General features: G+C 37.5%; 1 protein-coding gene and 8 non-coding genes across 9 annotated transcripts in view; all 9 read right to left on the bottom strand.

The window, feature by feature from the left end:
- Positions 1–11,231: 11,231 nt before the first annotated feature.
- The window catches only part of shisal1b (shisa like 1b), a 156,150-nt gene continuing 139,598 nt past the window's right edge, over positions 11,232–27,783 (bottom strand). Inside the window, exon 9 of the mRNA XM_057836628.1 lies at positions 11,232–18,897. Within this exon, the coding sequence (XP_057692611.1) occupies position 18,897 (1 nt within the window). The 3' untranslated portion in view covers positions 11,232–18,896. The remainder of the gene's footprint in view (positions 18,898–27,783) is intronic.
- LOC130916893 (U4 spliceosomal RNA) lies at positions 21,433–21,573 on the bottom strand. The gene has a single exon (XR_009063374.1). It is a non-coding gene; the product is annotated as a U4 spliceosomal RNA (small nuclear RNA).
- On the bottom strand, positions 22,103–22,243 carry LOC130916890 (U4 spliceosomal RNA). The gene has a single exon (XR_009063371.1). It is a non-coding gene; the product is annotated as a U4 spliceosomal RNA (small nuclear RNA).
- LOC130916907 (U4 spliceosomal RNA) lies at positions 22,773–22,913 on the bottom strand. Its single transcript, XR_009063384.1, has one exon. It is a non-coding gene; the product is annotated as a U4 spliceosomal RNA (small nuclear RNA).
- LOC130916912 (U4 spliceosomal RNA) lies at positions 23,469–23,609 on the bottom strand. The gene has a single exon (XR_009063389.1). It is a non-coding gene; the product is annotated as a U4 spliceosomal RNA (small nuclear RNA).
- LOC130916892 (U4 spliceosomal RNA) lies at positions 24,132–24,272 on the bottom strand. The gene has a single exon (XR_009063373.1). It is a non-coding gene; the product is annotated as a U4 spliceosomal RNA (small nuclear RNA).
- LOC130916897 (U4 spliceosomal RNA) lies at positions 25,262–25,402 on the bottom strand. The gene has a single exon (XR_009063377.1). It is a non-coding gene; the product is annotated as a U4 spliceosomal RNA (small nuclear RNA).
- LOC130916891 (U4 spliceosomal RNA) lies at positions 25,821–25,961 on the bottom strand. The gene has a single exon (XR_009063372.1). It is a non-coding gene; the product is annotated as a U4 spliceosomal RNA (small nuclear RNA).
- Positions 26,654–26,794, bottom strand: LOC130916894 (U4 spliceosomal RNA). Its single transcript, XR_009063375.1, has one exon. It is a non-coding gene; the product is annotated as a U4 spliceosomal RNA (small nuclear RNA).

The following is a 27,783-nucleotide window of genomic DNA, read 5'->3' on the forward strand; positions in this document are numbered from 1 at the left end:
CTTTACTGAGCACATGAAATAGTAAAACATGTAACATAAAAGCCATTGGGAAAAGCCTTATGATCTGTTATCTTGAAAAGCAAATTTGAGTGAACTTTCTCCGACTCACTGGCACGCCCAAGTCCATCAAAAATGCATTAGGGCTGTAACACAAGAACGGCCATTTACTGTACATGAGTCGATATCACCACAAGAAGCCTTTGATGCTTCCGCTTTTGTCCCTTAAAAGTCTTATTCATTGAATTTGAAAAAAATAGATCTGGCGGAAAACACAGACAAGACTGAAAAAGCAGTTTCTGCTCTTGTGCTCCTCTTTAAAAGAAACTGCTGTATTTTAAGCCACAACAACTGTTGTGTTTGATAGAACAATATGTCCATATGCTGCCATAGCAGATTCATGGCGCATTAAGCCCCCAAACTATTTTTAATTTGTCCGTTTTACCCTGAAAACGCCCGTTTACGGATGTCGCGCAACCGCTTTTGTTTCAACCCAGTCATAAAACGAAGGTAATTAATGATATTTGTTATTCAAAATGTCTGTCGTTTTTAGCTTACAATCATTAATTGATGTCTCATATTTCATTTAAAGAAAAAGAAACGACTTTAATAAATGATTCATTCACATATTTTAAACTTTTAAACAAATTATGTCACAATGAAAAAAATGGCATCTGTAAAAAAGTCACGGATATCTACCTCATAACTACCGCTTGATTGTATTTTTTTTTGTTACAGTCACATTTTCTCCGATATGTTAGATGATAAATAATCGATCCAAACAAAGAAAAATTGAAAAAAACGTTTAAAAGGTAAATATATGAAAAAGAAAATCTCGACCACTCCTTGATGTCTGCGATTTCTGCATCGCGACCCTTGTTATATTACCATGTTTCACCCATAAAATCCACAAAAAATCCAGCTGTGGCCATTCACAGCTGTATCTTGACACTCAGTGATAAATGCTACATGGAGTTTTTGGATCGAAACAAGGTAAGTACGCGATAATATCTCGTTAAAGTCATGGCGTCTGTAATTCTGTTCTCGCGTGCTCTCACCTCCAGATAGGGTTTTGCTGTTTAAATTTTTTTTTTTTAAATGCCCTCCTGCTCAAAATTGTTCTTCCCCCAGAAAATTGAGAGTTTAAGGTTTCCAATGATGTATCACACATGCATATAGGACAATTTTGAAATTTGGCCAAATTAGGGGTCTCAGAGCGGGACTTCAAGTCACCTGAGTGTTTTCCGCGATATGAATTAGTATTTTAAGGTTTTTCGACTGGCTGACCAAATCTGAGCAAATCCAAACAATCAATGCAGCCACAATAGGCATATTTATATGCAATAAATACAATAATTTTATAAAACTCAACAGCAAGGGAAATAAGTCAGCTATGAGAACAGAAATACAAAACTATTGAATAAAAATATATTTTAAAAAAATGACCAAAAATAATTCGATACAGAGAATTAGCCAATTATAAATACTGTATTCCACAAAAAAGGTAAAAAAAAAATGCAGTTACAATGTATATAAATCAGTGGTTCTTAACCTGGGTTTGATCGAACACCAGGGGTTCGGTGAGTAAGCCTAACGGGTTTTCGTGCGCTGATCAAATATAGACAAAGTGGCTTTTTAGACCAGGTTTTGCACTGGTTTGCTCCCAATTTACAGGCTTCATACATTTCTTTTAACTGCTAGTCCTCGGTCTAATGGGAGAAGGAACTGGTTTGCTCAGTGGACGGTTGACTAGCACTTGGTATGAAGAAATACAACAGACCAATGGGCAGCAGGGTCTCAAATTTTGACTTGTTTCTAAAACATGCGGTCAAAATGAAAAGAATTTTGAACGGGAGTTTGCTAAATCATTAGCTTGCTAGCTTAGACATTTATGACGGAAAACACAGACAAGGCAGAAAAAGCAGTTTCTGCTCTTGCACCCCTCTTTAAAATAAACTGCTGTACTTTAAGCCAAAATAACTGTTGTGTTTGATAGAACAATATGTCTATATGCTGCCATAGCAGATTCGTGGCGCATTAAGTCCTCGAACTATTTTTAATTTGTCCGTTTTAGCCTGGAAACTCCTGTTTTCAGACGCCGCGCAAGCGCTTTTGTTTCAACCCAGCCATAAACAGAAGCTAAGTAATCATTTTTATTATTCAAAATGTCTGTTGTTTTTAGCTTTGAATAATTAATTGATGTCTAATTTTTAAGTAAAAAAAAAAACACGACTTTAAAATATTATTCACTCTCATATTTTAAACTTTTAAACAAATTACGTCACAACGAAAAAATTAGCGTCTGTAAAAAAGTCATGGATATCTACTTAACTATCGCTGAATTGTATTTTTTTCCGCTACTGTCGCATTTTCTCAACATTTTAGATGAAAAATAGCGTAATTTCCCCCCCAAAATCAACTTGTAAAATCATGGTGCGCATTATAAACGGGTACATGGATGGAGACAGAAATATATATATATTATATATATATATATAAAAACCGATTTTTTTTTTTATTGACATGGCCATGTTGTGTTGAAGAAATGTATGCGGCGATCCGTTGTCGACCATTACGGTACGTGACGTCACCATTTTGTTTCGGTAATACTTCACTCTGATCGGCCGAATGATTTCGTCTGTGTTAAATTCTGCTTTTTTCACTCTTCATAAAGCACAGAATTTAGTTTCTTGAACTCATTTGAGTCAACGTTTATTGCAGCTCCGCAACTCGGACCATAACAAACATAACAACGCAGACTTCCTGTGTCCGTCAACTATATCTGTCCCTCGGGAAACTCAAACCCAGATAACAATAGTTCCTATTGTTACTGTCGTGTCGACAGCGACGAGCTCTCTCGGATTTCCGACTTACGTTCTCACTTTCATTTTACCGTATCAATCGATGGAGGAAACATTTATTCATCATGATGAAACGAGCAAGTTATACAGCAGCCTTTAAAAGAAAAGTCACATGTTTTGTTTTCTCCTGGATTCTGGTAAGTTCAAGAAGTTATCAGATCATATTATTACCGTACATATGATCAGTTTACGGTAATGTTTTGAACGACCAATGTGCTATGTTTGTGCTGTGTTTCACCAGTCATTAAAATGACATTTCTGTATCTGTACACGAGCTCTGTTTTCTTGTATTCTTCTATTTAGTGGTGCTAAAATTAGGGTGTGCGTTATATACAGGTACAATGGTTTCCCCTAGATTTTACAAGTAAATTTGGGGTGTGCGTTATACCCGGGTGCGCCTTATATTGTGGAAATTACGGTAATTGATCCAAACAAAAAGAAAAAAAAAAAAAAAACGTTTAAGAGGGTAAATGAAAATATGAAAATGAAAATCTCGACCAATACTTAATTTCTGCATTGCGACACTTGTTATATTACCACGTTTCACCCATAAAATCCCCCCCAAATCGGGCTGTGGCCATTCACAGCTGTGTCTTGACACTCGGTGATACACGCTACAGGGAGTTTTTGGATCGAACAGAGGTAAGTACGCGATATTATCTCATTAAAATCACGGCATCTTTAATTATGCTCTCGCGTGCTCTCACCTCCAGTTAGGGTTTTGCTGTTAAAAAAAAATTATTATTATTTTTTTTTAAATGCCCTCCTGTTCAAATTTTTCTTCCCCCAGAAAATTGAGATTTCAAGCTTTGCAATGATGTATCACACATGCATATAGCACAATTTTGAAATTTGGCCAAATTGGGGGTCTCCGAGCGGAACTTCAAGTCCCCTGAGTGTTTTCCGTCATTGGTTTTGAATGTGACGACAATAGCTTAATCAAATTCCGAAGGGTTCGTTGAATCCACATGTGAAACTTGTGGGGTTCAGTGGCTTTAGCAAGGTTAAGAACCACAGATATAAATATTATGAAAAAATAAAATATCCGAAAAACAAAAAAATGCATCGGGGGAAACACAAGCACAACACAAAATACTATCAAATTTAAATTTGTAAATTTTTAAGTATTACTCAAAATCAGTGGTTTTCATCAACGATGATTATAAAGAAAACATTTCCTCAATCAACATTTTTTTCATGACAATGACAAGAAGATAAGCTAAAAACGTCTTGCCGTGTAGAAGGAATTGGAGTAACCCGGTAGTCTTCGTCTAGTAAGAGTGACAATCTTCGTCATCACCCTGAGCTTCCATTGCGCGCATAAAACATGGCGCCCTCCGTAGGTCAAAACATGTACTAAACATTATAGAGTTTTAAATCAATGGCAATATTTTATGTTTCTAATAACATAAAGTGGTATGAAAAAGTGTCTGAACCTTAAAAACATAAACATTTTTAAACATAAAAAAATAATATACCTGAGATTAGCCATACCTGAGATAAGCCTCAAATGATTTGAAAAAAAAAAAAACAAATTAATGAGGATCTACAGTGGTATGAAAAACTATCTGAACCTTTTGGAATTTCTAACATTTCTGCATAAAATCACCATCAAATTTGATCTGATCTTTGTCAAAATCACACAGATGAAAAAACAGTGTCTGCTTTAACTAAAACCACCCAAACATTTATAGATTTTCATATTTTAATGAGGCTAGTATGAAAACAATGACAGAAGGGGGAAAAATAAGTAAGTGAACCATCATTTTTAATATTTTGTGGCCCCCCATTTGGCAGCAATAACTTCAACAAGACACTTCCTGTAGCTGCAGATCAGTCTGGCACATCGATCAGGACTATTCTTGGCCCATTCTTCTCTACAAAACTGCTGTAGTTCGGTCAGATTCCTGGGATGTCTGGCATGAATTGCTCTCTTTAGGTCATGCCATAGCATCTCAATGGGGTTCAACTCTGGACTTTGACTTGGCCACTCCAGAAGGTGTATTTTGTTCTGAAAACAAGTTGCTTTATTCTGTGTTTTGGATCATTGTCTTGTTGGAGAATCCATCCTCTTTTTAGCTTCAACTGTTGACAGACGGCCTCAGGTTTTCCTGCAAAACATTCTGATAAACTTTTGAATTCATTCTTGCATGTTTCCAGTTGTCCAGGCCCTGAGGTAGCAAAACAGCCCCAAATCAAGATACTACCTGAGATGTGGTGTTGATGTGTGTGAGCTGTTCCATTTTTCCTCCACACATGACGTTACTCTCAAACAATTCAACTTTGGTTTCATCAGTACACAAAATATTTTGCCAAAATGTCTGTGGAGTGTCCAAGTGCCTTTTTGCGATCATCGAAGGAGCAAAAATGGGGTTTTTTTAGACAGCAGTGCCTTCCTGCACGGAGTCCTCCCATGAACACAATTCTTGGCCATAGTTTTACATGTAGTTGATATGTGCACAGAGATATTGGACTGTGCCAGTGATTTCTGTAAGTCTTTAGCAGATACTCCAGGGTTCTTTTTTTTACCTCTCTGAGTATTCTGCACTGAACTCTTGGCTTCATCTTCGGTTGACGACCACTCCTTGGGAGAGAAGCAACAGTGCCAAACTCTCCATTTGTAGACAACTTCTCTGACTGTCGATTGATGAACATCCAGACTTTAGAGATGGTTTTGTATCCTTTCCCAGCTTTATACAGATCTTCTCATCAAGACATTTCAGGTGTGTGTTTTATAGTGGGTAGGGCAGCTGTAAACCATTCATCAGTGACTGGGCACACACCTGACTTGAATTGTTTGGGGTAAAAAATTGTTTCAATTGCTCTTTAAGTCTCCTTAGTCACAGGGTTCACTTACTTATTTTTCCCCTTTCTGTCATTGGTTGCATGCTATCCTCATTAAAATATGAAAACCTATAAATGTTTGGGTGGTTTTAGTTAAATTAGACACTGTTTTTACATCTGTGTGATTTTGACAAAGATCAGAACACATTTGATGGTGATTTTATGCAGAAATGTGAGAAATTCCAAAAGGTTCAGATACTTTTTCATACCATTGTATTTTAGTAAAAGAGAACAATTGTGGCTTAAGTCCGAGGTTCCCTTTAAGGATTTGGTGAAGGTGTTTGGGCTGTGGAATGAATCGAATAATAATGTATTCTTATGGAGCAGTCTCTCTCAACATACAACCATTTTGACATACAAATCAGGTCCTGGAACGAATTAAATTAGTATGTCGGGGTACCACTGTATGTGCATGCGGCTCCCAGTGTTATCTTTTCTGTGGAAACTGGGTGGAAATACTCATAAAAGCTTGCCAACTACTGATGTAAACAAACAATAGCAAAACATGAATGTACAACTACTAGTAGTATGTTTGTGACTATTTAAATCCTCCTAGTTTATAATTCAGCTCCAACTGAGTGATTCTATTGAGGCCAGTCAAGGCTCTTCATATTGATCTAGTCGCCTTTTTTTTTTTTGTCTACCAATGATTGAAGGCGGGACACCTGCGTGCCTTGGCTTGCCAATGTCAGTCAGGCTGACATTTACTCATCTTTTCAATCCAGACAAAACTCGCTGAGGCACAATATTGTATGCATTGACATTTTTAAGATGCACGGCCATGTCAGTAACAATTGCTTTCCACAAAAAGGGCCTTGGGCAGCTAGTATCCAGTGCTAAACATGATACTCCCTAAAAAACACGTCATTTCCAGGCAGTGTGCACGATTCAATACTTTTTCGTTGGCCGGCATCGGCTATTCGACCAATAATTACTTTAACAACATTAATGCGGATTTCATGCAATGAAGGAGACACATGGATAAACTCTAATGGACTGTTAACAGGCTGAGCAAGGCAGGATGTGGCCCAAATCTCCTCTATAGCAGGAAATGGTAACTTTGTTTGGGCGCTGATGGATGGATGTGATCATCCAGAATGCGTACAGGCACTTACCGGCACAGAGGAAGGAGCGAACCAGGCAGCATGATTGACAGGAAAGGGATGAAGGTGACGCTTGTTAGCGGCATGCTAACAAACTTCCCGGTGGTGACGCGAGGAGCGGCAGGTGACAGACAGTAGGAGGTCAGAGGCAGCTGTCTTAAAAAAATCTTTGTCAATATGTCAGGAGATGGAAAATTGGATCAGTCAAAACATTAGGTACATCTACACTATCAGACGACAAAGCTAAGTTAAAATCTACAAATGTTGAAATTTACAAGAAAAAACTAAATTATGAAAACCACACACACCCAAAAATTAAACGAATACAAAAATAATTGGTGCAAAAAAATACAATACTTAGGCCTAGAAAACAAATGAGACTCAAAATCTATTAGACCAAAACAGAAAATAGATAAACAGGGATACCAAGAGTATTAAATGAAAAAAACTATTAGACAAATACATACAAATGTACTAGACAAAACCCAAAATATTACTAAGAAATATTGTAGCAAAACAACATTATTAGGAAAATAAATAGATATTTGCAAAATTGATTGCCGTGGCCCTGGGGCGGCTTCCGAGCGGCATTTCCACCCATCTGCAGGACTATCACACGTCCGATGGGATTCATGCATGACAAAGTGCAATTAGACACACTCAAGAAGAGAAACTCGGTGTCATGATTAGCGATCAGGCAGCATAGAATAGGATGCCAACATATCCACACTCACAAGGGTTTCATTCAAATACAGGGTTCTACACCTCACATGGCTGATTTGTGCAGAGGTGGGTAGAGTAGCCAAAAATTTTACTCAACCAAGAGTAGCGTTACTTCAAAAAAAATATTACTCAAGTAAAAGTTGTCCAAAAAATGTACTCAAGTCCATGTAAAAAAGTTTGGTGAAAAGAGTACTCAAGTAATGAGTAACATTGTGAGTAACTGCTTATATTTTTGTTGGATTTTTTTTTTTAAACAATGGTATTTTTTTCTGAGCACAAAGTTATCCATATTGACTATTGTTATAAAGATACTGTACAATAACCCATTAAATAACCACATTAAGCCAAAGAAATCCCCCCCCCCAAAAAATCATTGAATTCCGACGGGAGAAAGAAAAATTACATAAATGAAGCATTCTTCGTCCAAAGAGCATGACTGGTGAAGAATATAGTTCCGAGTTTGAATAGTGAAGAGTTCCTTCATAATTACTATTTTCAAATTAAAAGGATCATATCTCCGGTTTTCTGTGGTCATCGGTGCCAAATAAAAACTGGGAGAGAGGTTAAACGCCGCGCTTTCGAGTCATGTTGAGAGCAGCGCTCTATATCAAATACTTCATTTTTTACGGTGCTTTAAAGAAACCACACGATTGAACAGGCTGGCTTGAATATAGAACGGCAAGCTTGTGCTGTGATTATTTTTGCTACATCTCATTGGTGAAATCGGTAGAGCCATCCCGGTAATACACCAGGGACGTCTCTACTCTTGGCATCGCTGGCCAAAAATTATAATAAATCTAATAAGTAGAAGAGAAAAAAAGAGAGAAAAATGTAACGACTCTTGTGTAGCCCAAAGTAGCGGAGTAAGATGAGTGTTTTTTGTTCACAAATCTACTCAAGTAAAGGTAAAAAGCATAGCTTAGTAAAACTACTTACATTTTTCTCAAAAAGTTACTCAAGTAAATGTAACGGAGAACATGTAACGCGTTACTACTCACCTCTGGATTTGTGTACACTTCACCCCTCCCAATCACTTATCTTTCTGACCCCACATTTCTCCTTGGTCATCAGGCACCCCTCCCACATGATGTCAAGCGGAAATGCAACTAGCTAATGATAGCACCAACATATTCATAGTTAGTGTTGGCGTTCAATGCATTTTTTGTTGTTGTTTAAGCTTCTTTTGTCTCTGTCTCCTTCTCTTTTTCATCTTTCCACCCATTCCCCCTTCCTATTCGCTGCGTTCTCCTAATAAACAAGGCACATTGAATGATAACAATGGGAGTATGTCATACTCCCATGTGATGCATTAAAACTTTTCAGAACAATGGGACACTCAGATTTCCATTCTCTGTGTCAAGCAGTTGAACAGGACAGGTTAAAAAAAAAAAAAAAAAAAAAAAAGATACTTGCAAAAACAATAATTATATTTAACCCAATTTATATACTCTTTATCCTCACAAGGATCACATGTGTACAGTTATTAGGAAAATAATTTTACACAAAATACTGAATAGCTAAATTTTGAAGAGAAAATGTAAAACATTAGGGGGGATATATAACTAAAACAGAACAAAATGTTTCCAAACAAAAAAATACACTCATATTGTACAAAAAAAAAATAAATAATAATACAGATAGAAATAAGAATATTGTCTTTAAAAAGAAAGACATCCCTAAATGTTAGGGGGAAACTACACATTAGAAAAAACAAAAAGTACTAAAAATATATTGGGGAAAAAGGATGACAAAAATAGAAAAATATTGCAAAAAAAAAAAAATAACAATAATAATAATAATACAATTTACCGCAAAATTAAACCAGATACAGTGGGATAAGATACAAAATTAATTCATGTCATGATTTCTTCGTATAATGAATCGTGTTTTACATGTAAATCGCCTAATTCGTTTCAAGCTCCAATAAAACACTAAATGTGCTGTCATTTGCTCTTTTCTTTTTTGAACAACAGTGCCAAACATGTTACAGTACGGTGCAGTTTACAATACTTCCTCTTCTGCTTTTCTGGGTTGTGTTCCAAAGTTTTTAAAAAATATATATGTATTTCGGATTCTTTTGGCATTTCTGGATTATTTTCTTACTTTTTAGCCCTTAAAAAAATAGAAAAGAAAGAAATATATATATTTTTTAATTTAAAAACTCGATCCTTTTCACCCTATTCCGATCTTCTGAAAAACGGCCCAATCGGCCTGATTTCCGATCACTTGATCGGACCAAGGACATCCCTATTATGTTGTTTTTGTTGTTGTTATTTTTATATTTATTTATTAAAAAAATAAATGAATAAATAAACCCCCAGAGCACGGGCGTAGGTTTGTTCTCAACATTGGTAGGGACGATATAACAGCATAACCTGCATGTACACTTTTTGCTGGAGACGGGACATAAATAAGACCAGATTACTGAACGGGGGTCAGAGCCCCATTTCTCACGAATATGAACCTAAATAATTGATACAGTGCCTTGCAAAAGTATTCGGCCCACTTGAACCTTACAACCTTTCGCCACATTTCAGGCTTCAAACATAAAGATATAAAATTTTAATTTTTTTGTCAAGAATCAACAACAAGTGGGACACAATCGTGAAGTGGAACAAAATTTATTGGATAATTTAAACTTTTTTAACAAATACAAAACTGAAAAGTGGGGCGTGCAATATTATTCGGCCCCCTTGCGTTAATACTTTGTAGCGCCACCTTTTGCTCCAATTACAGCTGCAAGTCGCTTGGGGTATGTTTCTATCAGTTTTGCACATCGAGAGACTGACATTCTTGCCCATTCTTCCTTGCAAAACAGCTCGAGCTCAGTGAGGTTGGATGGAGAGTGTTTGTGAACAGCAGTCTTCAGCTCTTTCCACAGATTCTCGATTGGATTCAGGTCTGGACTTTGACTTGGCCATTCTAACACCTGGATACGTTTATTTTTGAACCATTCCATTGTAGATTTGGCTTTATGTTTTGGATCATTGTCCTGTTGGAAGATAAATCTCCGTCCCAGTCTCAGGTCTTATGCAGATACCAACAGGTTTTCTTCCAGAATGTTCCTGTATTTGGCTGCATCCATCTTCCTGTCAATTTTAACCAACTTCCCTGTCCCTGCTGAAGAAAAGCAGGCCCAAACCATGATGCTGCCACCACCATGTTTGACAGTGGGGATGGTGTGTTCAGGGTGATGAGCTGTGTTGCTTTTACGCCAAGCATATCGTTTTGCATTGTGGCCAAAAAGTTCAATTTTGGTTTCATCTGACCAGAGCACCTTCTTCCACATGTTTGGTGTGTCTCCCAGGTGGCTTGTGGCAAACTTTAAACGAGACTTTTTATGGATATCTTTGAGAAATGGCTTTCTTCTTGCCACTCTTCCATAAAGGCCAGATTTGTGCAGTGTACGACTGATTGTTGTCCTACGGACAGACTCTCCCACCTCAGCTGTAGATCTCTGCAGTTCATCCAGAGTGATCATGGGCCTCTTGGCTGCATCTCTGATCAGTTTTCTCCTTGTTTGAGAAGAAAGTTTGGAAGGACGGCCGGGTCTTGGTAGATTTGCAATGGTCTGATGCTCCTTCCATTTCAATATGATGGCTTGCACAGTGCTCCTTGAGATGTTTAAAGCTTGGGAAATCTTTTTGTATCCAAATCCGGCTTTAAACTTCTCCACAACAGTATCTCGGACCTGCCTGGTGTGTTCCTTGTTAAAGTTAAACATTTGAAAAATGAATAACTTACAGAATATTTTATTATTAACTCATTGCCTGCCAATGACAACAATAGAAATCCAATTCATGTAAACTGTGAGGACAGGCTGTCATTACTCATGCTTCAGTGAAGTGCCAGCCCTCCCAGTCAAAATGGATCAGACGTTTAGCGCCGTCAATGGCAACCGACAAGTTCAGTGACTGTACTGTAATTGTCACGGCCACACAAAAGGCTCTTCAACACCGTTGTAAAAGATAAAACTTTATTTGTCCCTGTCTTGACAATACAAATTCAACAAGTGCAATCAAGTGAAGACGGCACACGACATTCTATCTAGTCGGAAACACAACGCACACTTATTATCACCAGCGCACTGCACCTGGAAAAGTGAGGTATCCGACCACGACAACGCGTTTGTGTACAGGTGGGTATTCAACTGTAAGGCAACGATTACCATGACAACCCGCAAAGCAGACGCGCAACCTCTCCAACCATTGTTACTTTCTCAGACAGCGTCGCATCACGTCCGGGGCCTCGAAAACAACAAATTGGTAAGAGAATGCTTTAATGGCCATATACTGCAGGTCATATCCCCCGGAGAACTAAATCCTTTCACTAGAATTCCGAAATCTTCTCCAGCACTAGCACCGGCAACTAATTAAATCCCCGCCAAATAAAAGTTCCCCCTATTGGACCGGTGTGTGCGGGGACGACGCGGGCACAGGCGCGGCAGCTGCGCAGGCAGAGGAGCGAGAGAGCGTGAATTAAAAGCACGGATGATCCGCTGGCCAATTATTTCTCCCGTGTGCTCAAATGCGTTCGTGCGGCCCGGAAAACAGGCGGCGCCGGGCAGCCAATTAAGCTTTAGCCTCTCCGATGGGAACGAACCCTGGTGCTAACATCCCGGCAAACGCTGATATTATTGCAGATAACTCCGGGAAAGCTGTGACAGCAACTTAAAGCAAGCAAGTGTGGTCGTTTAAGTTGGAAAAACGACTTCCTTAAGTGTGATCAGGGCAACGGCATCCCGGTTGTTGCCATGGTGACACAGCTTGACCTACTTTAGTACAGTACAGATCGTGGCATTATTATTATTATCGTTGTGCTCCAGTCAGAACACTTGGTTGTTTTTTTTTTATTTTGTCACAAAACAATTGCAAAATGTCCTTTTTGTTGCTGTTCTGCCTTGCAACTGTCACGGTTGCTTTGGGCTATAGACTTCACTATCAGTTGACGAGACAGCTCCTACAGACATTGGCTTCCCGTAGGGGGCCGGGCCAGGCAGAGCGTCAAGGCAGCTTTCACTGCGATAAACATACGCTGCGTTCTAACGCTGAATCAGGCGGAAACAGGACGAAAGCTTTAGTGCATACAAGCAGGCAGTAGTGTCTCGAGAGGGATTTGGTAATTATTATATGATTATATAGGTAATTATTATATGAAATAGCAGCACCATGTATGCACTAGAGGAGTTCCAAAAAATCGATTATTACATGCATCGCGATTTGACACGTGACGATTCGATTACGATTCTTAAAGGCTCAAAAACGATGATTTTCCCTCATAACTTTATGACAGCCGCTCGTAGCGGAACGAAATTCAAGACAAGTCTGCCACCCGGACACCTTTAACGGACGCACGCATGTTATAATGGATACTGCTTGTATCTGAGTGAGATATTTACTCTTTTTCAAAAGACTTGAAAACAAATTTGTGTATGAGACAGGCAGGCGCGCGCTTCTGTCCGAACGTTATTTTTTAGAGCGAGAAGGGACGTGAGATAGTTCGTTTTTCCTCGTCTTTCAGATGTCCAGCGTTAGTTTCAAGTCATGTCAATTGAAAAATATCCTGAGTGTGTTGCTAAGACCCGTTTGCGTCTACAATAGGTGAGTACACGAACCCTCTTGTACTGTTTAGCCTTTGTTGTTGTTTTTGAGGTGTTAATAGTTAGCGCCGAGGGCTAAGCTAATTAGCTAATTTGCTAACGTGTATTTCATATGCAGAACGTGTAAAACCATGATTACGTACAGCGGTTATGCTACAAACATGCGAAATAGTACAGAAATCTGTGAAAACAAAGTACCGTATTGGCCCGAATATAAGACGGAGTTTTTTGCATTGAAATAAAGACTGAAAAAGGCTTTACACAGGTCACTTCCTGGCAATATACAGAAAATATTTTTTAACAGAGAAAGACAATACAGTTTGAGGGGGGAGCTTCACTTACAGCATCAGCGGGTACGAACTACATTAAAAAGTTTTTGTGTTTCAGTTTGTGGAGTGAAGCTGTGGAATAAACTAGATGAGGGGCTCAAGCAATGTCCACGCATGACCCAGTTTAGGAAGTGGTACAAGCACATGGTTTTCACTGGGTATAGGGAAGAGGAAGGGGTTCATTTATAGGGGGTTTTCACATATCTGTTATTGGCTAAGTCCTGTTTATTTTTGTTTATCTTGCATCTTATGTATATGGTTATTTAGTTTATTTCTTTGTTAATATGAGAACTAATTATATAGGGCGGACAGATATGATTAAGGAATAGAAATGGGGGGTAGGTTTTAATAAGCAAATGCTTCATCCTACTCCTTTTTGGACACAGAATAAATTCTGATCTTGTTTATTATGATCATTATTATTATTGTCTTAACTATTGTTTTTGTTATCTCGAGAATATCATTGGTTCGGTCTCATTTTTTTGTTTTTATTTTTTTTATTTTGTTTTTCGTTTGTTTTGTTTGTTTATTTTTTTCTCATGTCCAAATAAAGCATTTATTCATTCATTCAAAAAGAGGGGGTCGTCTTCTATTCGCTGTCTAGACATTATACACATTCACAACGCTAGATGGCGCCAGATATCATTGATGCGATGTTCTGTCATGACCGATCTCAGCTACTCTCCCCGATCATGACGCTAGATGGCGCCAGATATCATTGAAGCGATGTTCTGTCATGATAGATCTCAGCTACTCTCAAGTTTAACCAGTTTGCATTAATTTATCGCAATGTTTTTCCTTATTCAGATTTGTTTCAAGACTACCGTTACAGTTAGACTTTACTTTGGTTAATGCAGTTATTGCAGCTTTGTTGTTTTATCACAATAGATTGGTTTATTTACATCGAAAAAACCAGACGCCATTCACTTCAGTTTACATATTTAAATGTTCAGATATTGAGATTTGAATAAGGCAAAATAACATGCTTTTTCTCTCAAATATATTGTTATAATCATTTGTTTCAGATGTACTGTAATTATTTTCTGTATAAAATCAATTTGGTGTTCAAAAAGTCTTTTTTCAAACTTGAGTCTTGAAAAAGAGGGGGTCGTCTTATAATCAGGGCTGTCTTATATTCGGACCAATACGTTATTATTATTATATTATTCCGATTTTTATTTATAATTTATTTGTTTTTCTATGTGTAATTGACATTTGTAATAGTACCAGCAGTATTTAATAAGGATTTAGTGTAGGTTTTTGGGCTGTAGAACGAATTAATGGGATTATAATGCATTCTTATGGGAAAATCCTGCTCGACATACAACCATTTCGACTTACAAAAAAGGTCCTGGAACGAATTAACTTTAATGTATGTAGAGGTACCACTGTATTAAGTTTCTGATGTGAAAATTGAGTGATTTATTAGCTATTGAAAAATTAGGTCAAAATTGCACTGAATAAAAAAAACATTTCGCTAAAGTCGCTATTTCGGGCAAATAGTTATATGATAAGTTAAATATTGCTATTGATTCTGAAAATATACAGTAGGTGATTATCTCTACATTTGGTGATTTTTGTGCATGTAGCGTAAAATCTGAAAATTTTATAGCCATTTTAAGTTTTGTCATAAATAATAATTATTTGGGATTTTATTAGGGAATGATTTTTGATGCCGCTGTTCATGGAGACTTCATATATGCCTAAGGGAGATGCCTGTTTTGGTTTTAGTTCTGAAAATATTTGAATTTAAATTTTTTTAAAATAGGCCCCCTACAGAACGGCCCCGGGTGACGTTTTCCCGTCAACTGTCAGTGAAGTCTATGTCTGGTCCAATAAAAACAAACTCCTTGTCACTGTTTCAAAGATTTGCACAAAAAAACAATCAGAACATTGTTATTCTCAAACAATCAAAACTCAAAGCATTTCAATTAATGCCCAGAAAAACAAACACATTTTTAGTGTTTTTATTTCATGATTAAATAAAGCAAGGTTACGTTCACTTCGCAGGTCAAATGCAGAAAGAACAGTCGAATTTTGATGTTTTGAAATCCAACCCGGAGTTTTGGAATTCCGTCCTACCCAGCGAGACTAATTTTATTCACAGCAAAACACAGAGCTGCTGCCATAGACCGCTGGTGTTTTTCTCCTATCATGTGCGACTCGACGAAATCATTCGTCAATATTCTACAATAAACAGTAAGACAAGCTATTTCCACCCTTTTGCTGTGGATTGGAATGAGTCTATCACTATTAGACATTCAATCCGTTTGAAGTGAAAAATTATCTCACTTTAGAATGGATGCAAAATATCCGAGCTGGACATAAATGGAGTAAGTGACAAAATTTGCCGGATAACACTAAATTACATCAGTCATAAGCATTCATAAATGCACATGACATTGTCATTTGATAATTATGATGGACTCATGACAGTTTTATGACACCAATGTCAAATAAAGGGTTACCTATGCACCCAAATAAATCAACAAAATAAGCTACACTGGACTATAAGCCACAAGATTCAAAATGAAGGAAAAAAGTGACGTCTTATACAGTGATCCCTCACTTCTTCGCGCTTCAAACGTTGCACCCTCAGTCCATCGCGGATTTTTTTGCTATTAAAAAGATAAATAAATACATACAGATGAGCTGTCCCGAGCCAATCCCTCCCTCCGTCCCTTTCCCTGCTCTTTGTTGGTCAGGCAGTGAACTGGAGTTGCTTATTAAAGTTAACAATGAATTGACAGATGTTTGGGTTGGATTGCACGCGTCATTCATCGTTAAACAGTTGCTGTGGCAACTCATTGTGTGTAAGTGAGCAGCTTGAGCAGATTTGGTTGGACTCACTCAATGAAGAATTTTAATAAAGTCAAGCATTTTTCTACTTTATTCTTGTTTAAAATTAATTCGTTAGGACAGTTTAAAATGTATCATAATTATTACATTTGAATGCTTAAAAACTATATATATTTATGTTTATTGATATTTATATACATAAACGTTTTTTCAATTATTATTAATTAATTAACGGCGAAAAACGAGGGATCACTGTAGTCCAAAAATTATGGAACTTAATTTCCTCATTAAAAGAGGAGCAAAGAATGTCAAGAGCAGCTTTTTTGATGGAAACGATGTTTACGCGAGTGTGACGAGAAGAGCCATCGTCCAATTAGCAGCCGTATATTTTTTTAAGGTTCCTCCCAAGAAAAAGGTCTCAATTAGAGCTTTCCCACATTGATGTATAGTATATTCGTAGCGGATATATGGAACAATCCATTTGGTGTGCAGAGTTAGCAAGCTAAAAAAATGTTGGCTCCCATAGCGTAAAATCCTCAAACACTGCAACTAAAGCATGATGGTTAATTTACCTCGATAAACACTGCAACACGTGACTTTGTGTCAAACATTCTCTTCACAATGTGAGTCGCACAGGTCTGTGCAATATTAACGGCTACACAAAAACATCGGCATTAACAAAAATCCGAATTGGGCATCGCGCCTTGCGGTGTGAACGTAGCCTTAATCTGGTCAATTTTGAGTTTAAGCAAAAAAATTTTTTTAAAGTTTTTAAATCCCCCAAAACATGAAAATAATCACATTTTATGATAGTTGGAAAAAAAAAACTTGTTTAACTCTTAGTTGGCATTTTTTTTCAATCGTTTAAAACAATAATAACTATAATAATAATTTGAATATTGTTTTTGTTTGACATGATAAACAATGCTTTTAAAAAGCTGATTTTACCTTGTTTGTAATGCTAAATGCATGATTAAAAAATAATATTTATAAAACAGAAAATCCATTAGTAAAGAAATCTCATTTCGCGAGATACCTTTCATTGGGTGGGGAAAAAAATCTGAAATTTCAGAATTTTATTCCTATTTGAAAAAGAAAAAATTATAAATAATAAAAATTGTAAATTTGAAAAAGGGAAAACAATCAAATTTTGAGCAAACGTTAAATAGCAAAATTTCAAAGATGAATGCTTTTTGACAAGGCCTCATACATTTTCACATAGATTTTGATGGATGGAATAATAATTGGAAAGATTAAATCATATACAAGCATAATGAATACTTACATTGACATGGCAGCCATTCATCCTCTTACGTTTAGTGTGAAATTGTACAAAAAGTTACATGACCAGTTTTTCTTTTTTAATCATGTTGGTCTTGACCTCAATGTAACGGGCTAGATGTTACATTTTTACATAATTCTAATCATTTACTATTGGTATTGATCAATATCACAACATTTATTAATGAAAATGTTAAAATAACCTTGAAATATATCAGAAATGCAGCAGCTTTTGTACAAAATCCCACTAAATTGATATTTGGAGAACAGGCACAATGACTACAAATCTCGCAAAATCTTTTGTGTTGTGTATGCGTGTTGCACTTCATTGAATACCCGTGCACCGTGACACCTCGTCATCCTTCTCTTTGCTGTACATTATTGCTGACAATTAAAATTTGATGTGTAAATCCGACTAACGGGGGTATATTAAACTTGATTGGATGGTATGGATTGTATTGCTAAAAGAGCTGACGTTGATGGCAGTTACCACGGCAACTAGGCTCATATGAGTTGTTTCCGCTGATGTTTTGGGGTCTCTGGTCCTCACTAATGAGTTGATTTAAATAACTTTTACATGAAATGTGGGGAAGGAATGTGACAGACTTAATGTTTACTTTTTATCATAATGGGCCTTTTTTTTTTTTTTTAAACAAGAGTTCTTTGAGGTTTTATTTGTTTTTAGATCAATTGCTATTACTGTAGGTTCCCCACCCCTGCTTGAAAACAATAAAAAACACTGATAACGCATGAGAAATCTAATATTTTTAGCGCTACAGCAAGAAAAACGGCTCGATTCCCCATCAGACACGTTACAATATAAAGCACTCGTCAAAACACATTGCTGTTCAACAAACCGCCGCCGCCGTTGCAAACAAATTGAGTTTACGTGAGATGCTCAGCATCAACCTAACGAATCAAAGGTTCACCACGCATTGTTGTGTGACTATCACATAAATAAAATAGAGAACTGTGTCTAACTGCTACGCAACACAAACTGACACAGCAGCCTAATTAACATTTCATATTAAAACCCATCACATCTGACCACTTCATCCATCCAGTTCCCGACTGCACTCCGCTTCCCGACAGCCATTAGAGTGTCACTCACTCGTTCGCTGCTGGGCTCGGATGTGGCAGGGCTATTCTACCAGTCCCGAGTTGCTCAGCCTCTTGTTAAATGGCGTCGCTCTCAGTCCGAGGCTGACTTGTGCTCATCAGAAGGGGGGAAGAGGGTGTCCCGTCCAAAGAATTCCTGGATGGCCGCCTATGTAAGTATGGATTTAGAGTGTCTGTAGGGGGCGTCTCCTGGGGGCCATGTATGCGAAACGTGGCGCTACTCTTCTGAGAGACACATCCCTCTGCACAAAGAATTAAAAGAAAAAAAAACATTATGGTTTTAAATTTTTATCCCACCAAAACTTCAAGTTTGATTATTTTTAAAGCAGACATCTGAAGTTTGTAACATGCTGATAACATCATTGGGTTACAAACGATCAAGTCTGGGCTGTTTTACAATACAGCGGTACCTCGACATACGATCCTTTCGACATCCGACGTAAAATATGATTCGTCATACGTCGAGCCATGCTCATGATGCGAAGATTTATGACAGCGACGCAATTTCATTGTTTTCCCGCAAGACGGACGCACTGTGGATTTTCTTGTAAGAAAAATCAACATGGGTCCCAATAAGGTTAGTGCAGGTGGTGAAAAAAGGTGACACTTACCATTGAAATTAAGAAGGAATTGATACAAAACTATGAGCGTAGGGTGCGCATCAGTGAACTGTCTTGACCATACAGCCGGAATATGTCTAGGATCTCGATGACGATTCTCATTATTATTATTATTATTGTAACATGTGTAAAACAATACGGCTACTGTCCACCGTAGCCGACGCCAAGAACAACATGAAAAAAAGTAAAAACTTGCCACTCTACCATACTTCTCTCGCTCTCCTTCTCCCTTACTCTCGTCAGTCAAACGGTGCATTCAGGAACAGCATCCAAAACACAACCATCACATAAGAACCCGATTTGTTACATTAATATTATGAATAGGGGTGCAACAAAATATCGAAATGGTGATATATCGTGATACTTTGTATCCCAAAAGGTTATCGATATGCTCCTGCCAAGAATCGAGATATTGTTTTAAAAATGTGTCAATGTCTGAAAAAATGATAATAATGAATCAACAAGTTGCTACATAAATCTTCCACCATAATAGTGTCTTGGACACTTAGTGTCACTCTAAGAGTGCATTGACGGTGCTCGACGCCCAATCTATTTAGACTGGGAACGTTCGTTCATTTGAAACCAGAGCATTCACAGTCATTCGGTCCGATTTTTAGGTCATTTACAGTTCACTCGCTGTTCATTTTAGGGCATTTACAGTTCATTTCCTGTTGAGTTTGCCTATTCATTTGGGTATTTCCCAGGTCACTTCCTGTTCTGTAACTCAAAATAAACAGGAAGTGACCCATAAAATACCCCCAAATCAACAGGAAATAACTGAAAATTAACAGCTAAATGACCTTAAATGGCCCAAAATTACCTCCTTGCCTGGCATTGGCTGCCACTACAAGCCATAGACATCCAATCCATGTGTAGTGGGAGGGATGGCAGCAAATGAACGAATGTTCATTCTCTGCCATCCTCCCAGTTCAAATGGATTGGACGTCTACTAGAGATAAACTAATTCCAATTCACAGCAGAGCTTATTTTTCTGTTTATTGGTTGTTTGTAAATTTTAAACTTTTAAACAAATTATGTCACAATGAAAGAAATAGTGTCTGTGAATAGGTCATGGATATCTTAACTCATAATTATTACTTAATTGTATTTTTTTTTTTTTTTTTGTTACTGTTGAATTTTGCCCGATATTTTAGATGATAAATAATTGATCTAAACAAAGAAAAATTGAAAAAAAAAAAAAAGGGTAAATATTTGACCTTTCGACCACTCCTTGATGTCTATGATTTTTGCATTGCGACCCTTGTTATATTACCGTGTTTCACCCACAAAATCCTCCAAAAGTCCAGCTGTGACCATTCACAGCTGTGTCTTGACACTCGGTGATACATGCTACAATGAGTTTTTGGATCGAAACAAGGTAAGTACGCAATAATATCTCGTTAAAATCATGGCATCTTTAACTAAGCTCTCTTGGCTCTTACCTCGAATTAGGGTTTAGAGGTTCAATTTTTTTTAATCGCCCTGCTGTTCAAAAATGTTTCTTCCTCCAGAAAATTGAGATTTTAAGCTTTCCAATAATGTATCACACATGTATATCGGACAATTTTGAAATTCGGGTAAATTTGGGGCTCTCAGAGCGGAACTCAAAGTCACCTGAGTGTTTTCCGCCATAGATAATTTATTTGCCTATTTGTAATTGTACTAGAAGCATTAATGAAGGATTTAGTGTTGGTTTTGGGGCTTTTGAAAGAATTGATGGAATTATAATCTATCCTTATTTGAAAATCCCGCTCGACATACAACCATTTCGAATTACAAACCAGGTCCTGGAATGAATTCAATTCCTATGTAGACTCTTAATTGACCACGTATGAGCCCTGGTCTATGTAATGTAGCTAAATCAAATGACGTGACAAAGAATAAATCTCTATTGAGATTATGAAATTCAAGTCAATTTGTAATGTACTCATCCATGTGGGACCAGTAAATCAGCATTTTTTGGGGAGTATTAATTATTCTTCTAAAACATTTTTTATTGCTGACCAGTGTGCGCTCCTCATTTACACCATGTAGCTTGGGGGAGTATAAATTTCCACCAGTGCCACCAAATTTTCAGTATTGGAGCTGTACTTAAAACAGTTAATGATACTCAAGGCTAACGTGTTGTGTTTCTTATTTCACTGACCAAGATAATAGTCTCCATGGAGACTTTCAAAAATTGCCACAGATGACTATATTTCAAATCATCAAGGCAGGGTATTGGGTAAAGTTTTCAACTAGCAATAATCACGCCTCGATTAAACCTCATAGGCTATGATATTGCCACTGCGCAAAGATGATGTCACTAAGGTACGAACGATCAAGTCACGATCCAGGTTATGTTTTAGACTGACGGTCTCGAACAATATTCACCAAAATATGTAAATCAACTCACATATTTTGTGACAAAATAAATCTTAATTGAGATTATAAAGTTCCACACTGACCTGAAATACTGGCATTTTGCCACTAAAATTTTACAAAATCCATTTTTAATCTAAAAACCTATATGCGATAAGTAGATGACCTTTTTGGGTAAGTATTAGTCTATTATTCTAAAAGATTTTTTATTGCTGACCAATGTCTGCTCACTTAAACCATGTTGTTTGGCAGAGTACAAAAATAAACTGTTAGTTTTATCGGTCATTAATTACAGTACAGTGAAATTAAGCGGCAATATTTAACTCACCAGTAAGGTCACATTGCACAAATCTGAAATTTCTACCAGTACCCATAAAATATACAGTTTAGGAGGTATAATTGCAATAGCTAATGAAGGCTGGAGACCAGCGTCTTGTGTTTCTAAACTCATTGACAAAGACAATAGTCTCCAGGGAGACTTTCAAAAATTGCCACAGATGACTATATTTGAAGTCATCAAGGCAGGGTATTGGGTAAAGTTTTCAACTAGCAATAATCACGCCTCGATTAAACCTCATAGGCTATGATATTGCCACTGCGCAAAGATGACGTCACTAAGGTACGAACGATCAAGTCACGATCCAGGTTATGTTTTAGACTGACGGTCTCGAATAATATTCACCAAAATATGTAAATCAACTCACATATTTTGTGACAAAATAAATCTTAATTGAGATTATAAAGTTCCACACTGACCTGAAATACTGGCATTTTGCCACTAAAATTTTACAAAATCCATTTTTAATCTAAAAACCTATATGCGATAAGTAGATGACCTTTTTGGGTAAGTATTAGTCTATTATTCTAAAAGATTTTTTATTGCTGACCAATGTCTGCTCACTTAAACCATGTTGTTTGGGAGAGTACAAAAATAAACTGTTAGTTTTATCAGTCATTAATTACAGTACATTGAAATTAAGCGGCAATATTTAACTCACCAGTAAGGTCACATTGCACAAATCTGAAATTTCTACCAGTACCCATAAAATATACAGTTTAGGAGGTATAATTGCAATAGCTAATGAAGGCTGGAGACCAGCGTCTTGTGTTTCTAAACTCATTGACAAAGACAATAGTCTCCAGGGAGACTTTCAAAAATTGCCACAGATGACTATAATTGAAGTCATCAAGGCAGGGTATTGGGTAAAGTTTTCAACTAGCAATAATCACGCCTCGGTTAAACCTCACAGGCTACGATAATGCCACTGCGCAAAGATAGCAACTCCACAGTGTGAACGATGAAGTCACGATCGAGGTTATGTTTTAGACTGACGGTCTTGAACAATATTCACCAAATTAATTGACCACCTATAAAGCCCTGATCTATGTAACTTATGTAAATCAACTCACATATTTTGTGACGAAACAAATCTCAATTGAGATAATAAAGTTCTACACTGACCTGAAATACTGACATTTTGCACTTGCAAAAAAGTCCATTTTTAATCCAAAAACCTATATGCGACGAATATTTTACCTTTTTAGGAGAGTATTAGTCTAATTTTTTAAAAGGTTTTTTTGCTGACCAATGTCTGCTCCTCACTTTGATCGTGTTGTTTGGGAGAGTGCTTAAATGAGCTGTTATTTTTATCAGTCATTATTTACAGTACAGTGAAAATAAATGGCAATCTTTAATTCGTCAGTTCACATTGGTCGAATCTAAAAGTTATACGAGTACCACCAAAACTGCAGTTCAGGAGCTATAACTATAACAGTTAATGATGCTGAAGGCCAGTGTGTTGTGTTTCTAATTCCATTGACCAAGATAACAATCTCTAAGGAGACTTTCAAAAATTGCCACAGATGACTATATTTCAAGTCATCAAGGCAGGGTATTGGGAAAAGTTTTCAACTAGCAATAATCACGCCTCAGTTAAACCTCATAGGCTATGATATTGCCCCTGCGCAAAGAAAGCAACACCAGGGTGCGAACGATCAAGTCACGATCTGGACTACGTTTTACAGTGACAGTCTTGCCTAACAATATTCACCACAGTCTAACTTGACCACCTATAAAGCCCTAATCTATGTGATTTATCGAAATCATCCCATATATTTTGTAACAAGAGAATAAATCTCAATTGAAATCATAAAGATCTACATTGACCCAAAGTAGTGGCATTTTGCTGCTAAACGTGCAAGTCCATTTTTAATCTACACACCCATGTGCGACCAGTAAATTAAAATTTTGTTGCTGACCAACGTCTGCTCTACGCTTTAAACTGATTTGTTTGGGATGGTGCATAAATAAGTCAAACATTACAACATTAGTCATTGTTTACAATACGGTAGAAACAGATAATTCACAAGTCAATTGGCATTGTGCAACTAAAATTTCCAATTGAACCCCTAAGATTACAGGTTAGAGGCTCTGTTGAAAAGAATGGTTCAGACGAGTTTCTAATTTTTCCTAGTTTCATTGACAAACATAGTAGTCTCCGGAGAGACTGTCAAAAATTGCCACAGAAAGCTGTATTTCAAGCCTTCAGGGCAAGGAATTGGGTAAAGTTTTCAACTAGCAATAATCACGCCTCAGTTAAACCTCATAGGCTATGATATTGCCACTGCGCAAAGATACAATGAGTAGGGTGCAAACAATCATGTCACGATCTGGACAATGTTTTAGAGTGACGGTCTTGCCTAACAATATTCACCATCGTCTTACTTGACCACCTACAGCATAGGTGTCAAACCAATTCCACAAAGAGCCAAGTGGGTGCTGGATTTTGTTCCAACCGATACCGCACAAACAGTTTAACCAATGAGTTTTCTGTTGAAACAAGCAGCACCTGACAAAGTTTAACTGATTACCTATGTAAGAGATCAGATTGGTCAAAAGGTGTCGTCTTCATTGGTTGGAAAGAAATCCTGCACCCACTTGGCCCTTTATGGAGTCAGTTTGACACCAGTGACCTACCGAACCTATGTGATTTATCAAAACCATCTCATATATTTTGTGACAAGAGAATAAATCTCAATTGAAATTAAAGTTCCACATTGACCCAAAACAGTGGCATTTTGCTGCTAAACGTGCACTCCCATTTTTAATCTACACACCCATGTGTGACCAGTAAATTAAGTTTTGTTGCTGACCAATGTCCGCTCTACACTTAAAATATTTTGTTTGGCAGGGTGCATAAATAAGTCAAATATTTATTAGCCATTATTTACAATACGGTGGAAATGTTTAATTCACAAGTCAATTGACATTATGCGACTAAAATTTCCCTCTTGAACCCCTAAAATAACAGGTTAGAGCAGTGGTTTCCAAACTATTCCACACAGGGCTTCAGTGGGTGCAGGATTTCACTCCAACAAAACAAGACCACATCTTTTCACCAATCTGGTGTTTTATAAGTGTAATCAGTTGATTGCAGTCAGGTGGTGCTTGTTTTAGTAGGTACAACATTGGTTAAAAGGTCAGTGCTTGATCGATATGGACAATAAACAGGACCCACTGCAGCCCTCAAGGACCGGTTTGGAGAACCCTGGGTTAGAGGCTATGGTGAAAGGACAGTGGGGACCAGCTTCTAAATTTTCCTAGTTCCATTGACAAAGAAAATAGCCTCCATAGAGACTGTCAAAAATTGCCACAGATGGCTATATTTCAAGTCATCAAGGCAGGATATTGGGTCAAGTTTTCAACTAGCAATAATCATGCCTCGGTTTAACCTCATAAGCTATGATAATGCCACTGCGCAAAGACAGCATCACTAGGGTGCGAACGATCAAGTAATGATCTGGACTATGTTTTAGAGTGACGGTCTTGCCTAAATCGAAATTATAAAGATCTACATTGACCCAAAATAGTGGAATTTTGCTGCTAAACGTGCAAGTCTGTTTTTAATCTACACACCCATGTGCGACCAGTAAATTAAAATTTTGTTGCTGACCAATGTCTGCTCTACACTTTAAATATTTTGTTTGGGAGGGTGCATTAGTATGTAAAATATTTATCAGTCGTTATTTACAATACGGTGGAAATCTGTAATTCACAAGTCAATTGACATAGCGCGACTAAAATTTCCCACTTGAACCACTAAGATTACAGGATAGAGACTATGGTGAAAAAATGGTTCAGACCAGTTTCTAATTTTTCCTTGTTTCATTGACAAACACAGTAGTCTCCATAGAGACTGTCAAAAATTGCCACAGAAAGCTGTATTTCAAGCCATCAGGGCGAGGCATTGGGTAAAGTTTTCAACTAGCAATAATCACGCCTCAGTTAAACCTCATAGGCTATGATATTGCCACTGCGCAAAGATAGCATGAGTAGGGTGCGAACGATCAAGTCACGATCTGGACTATGTTTTAGAGTGACGGTCTTGCCTAACAATATTCACCATCGTCTTACTTGACCACCTACAGCATAGGTGTCAAACCAATTCACAAAGGGCCAAGTGGGTGCTGGATTTTGTTCCAACCGATACCACGCAAATAGTTTACCCAATGAATTTTCTGTTGAGACAAGCAGCACCTGACAAAGTTTAACTGATTACCCATGTAAGAGATCAGATTGGTCAAAAGGTGTCCTCTTCATTGGTTGGAAAGAAATCCTGCACCCACTTGGCCCTTTATGGAGTCAGTTTGACACCAGTGACCTACAGTATAAAGCCCTAAGCTATGTGATTTATCTAAATCAGCTCATATATTTTGTGACAGGAGAATAAATCTCAATTGAAATTAAAGTTCCAAATTGACCCAAAACAGTGGCATTTTGCTGCTAAACGTGCAAGTCCATTTTTAACCGACACATCCATGTCCGACCAGTAAATTAAAAATTTTTTTGTTGCTGACCAATGTCTGTTCTACACTTAAAATTTTTGTGTGCTACTAAAATCTCCCCCTTGAACACCTAAAATTAGAGGTTAGAGGCTATAGTGAAATGCGAAATGGTGAAAACAAACTGTGGGGACCAGCTTCTAATTTTTCCTAGTTTCATTGACAAACAAAGTAGTCTCCATAGAGACTATCAAAAATTGCCACAGATTGCTGTATTTCAAGCCATCAGGGCAAGGTATTGGGTAAAGTTTTCAACTAGCAATAATCACGCCTCAGTCAAACCTCATAGGCTATGATATTGCCACTGCACAAAGATAGCATGAGTAGGGTGCGAACGATCAAGTCACGATCTGGACTATGTTTAACAGTGACGGTCTTGCCTAACTATAGACCGCAATCACGTGACATCACAACTCCGCCCCCCTGACTGGTGCCGCCATATTGTCCATCAGCTCATCGTGTTTACATATAACCGCTACGTACATTCCTCCTATTACTGCGTTTTTTTCTGCTTGTCTAAGGAATCAGCGCCTAGTAAACGAACTACGGGTGTGACAATATATCGAAATGGTGATATATCGTGGTACTTTGTATCCAAAAAGGTTATCGATATGCTCCTGCCAAGAATCGAGATGTCATTTTAAAAAGGTGTCACTGTTTAAAAAAAAAAAAATAATAATAATAAATAAATAAATAAATAAAAAGGAACCAACTAGTCGCTACCAAATATCCCACCATAATAGTGTCTCAGTTAACTATAAGGCTGCATTGACGGTGCTCGACACCCAATCATTTAGACTGGGAACGTTTGTTTATTCGAAACCAGAACCTTTACAGTTATTCCGTCTGATTTTCAGGGCATTTACAGGTCACTTGCTATTCGTTTTGGGGCATTTACAGGTCATTTCATGTTGAGTTTGAGTCACTGCCTATTGATTCAGGTGATTCTCAGGTCACTTCCTGTTCTGTAACTCAAAATAAACAGGAGGTGACCCATAAAATACCCCCAAATCAACAGGAAATGACTGAAAATCAACAGGTAAATGACCGTAAATGGCCCAAAATTACCTCCTTGGCTGTACCTGACAGCCATAGACGTTCAATCCGTTTGAACTGGGAGGGTGGCAGCGAATGAACATTCGTTCATTCGCTGCCACCCTCCCACTTCAAACGGATTGAACGTCTACAAGTGATAAATTCATTCCAATTCACAGCAGAAGCTTGTTTTTCTGTTCATTAGTTGTTGGTAGAATATCTTACAATGATTTCCTGACCAATGTATCGATAATTATTGTATCGCCATAT

Source organism: Corythoichthys intestinalis, chromosome 5 (assembly GCF_030265065.1).
Source record: "Corythoichthys intestinalis isolate RoL2023-P3 chromosome 5, ASM3026506v1, whole genome shotgun sequence".
Classification (NCBI taxonomy): Eukaryota; Metazoa; Chordata; class Actinopteri; order Syngnathiformes; family Syngnathidae; genus Corythoichthys; species Corythoichthys intestinalis.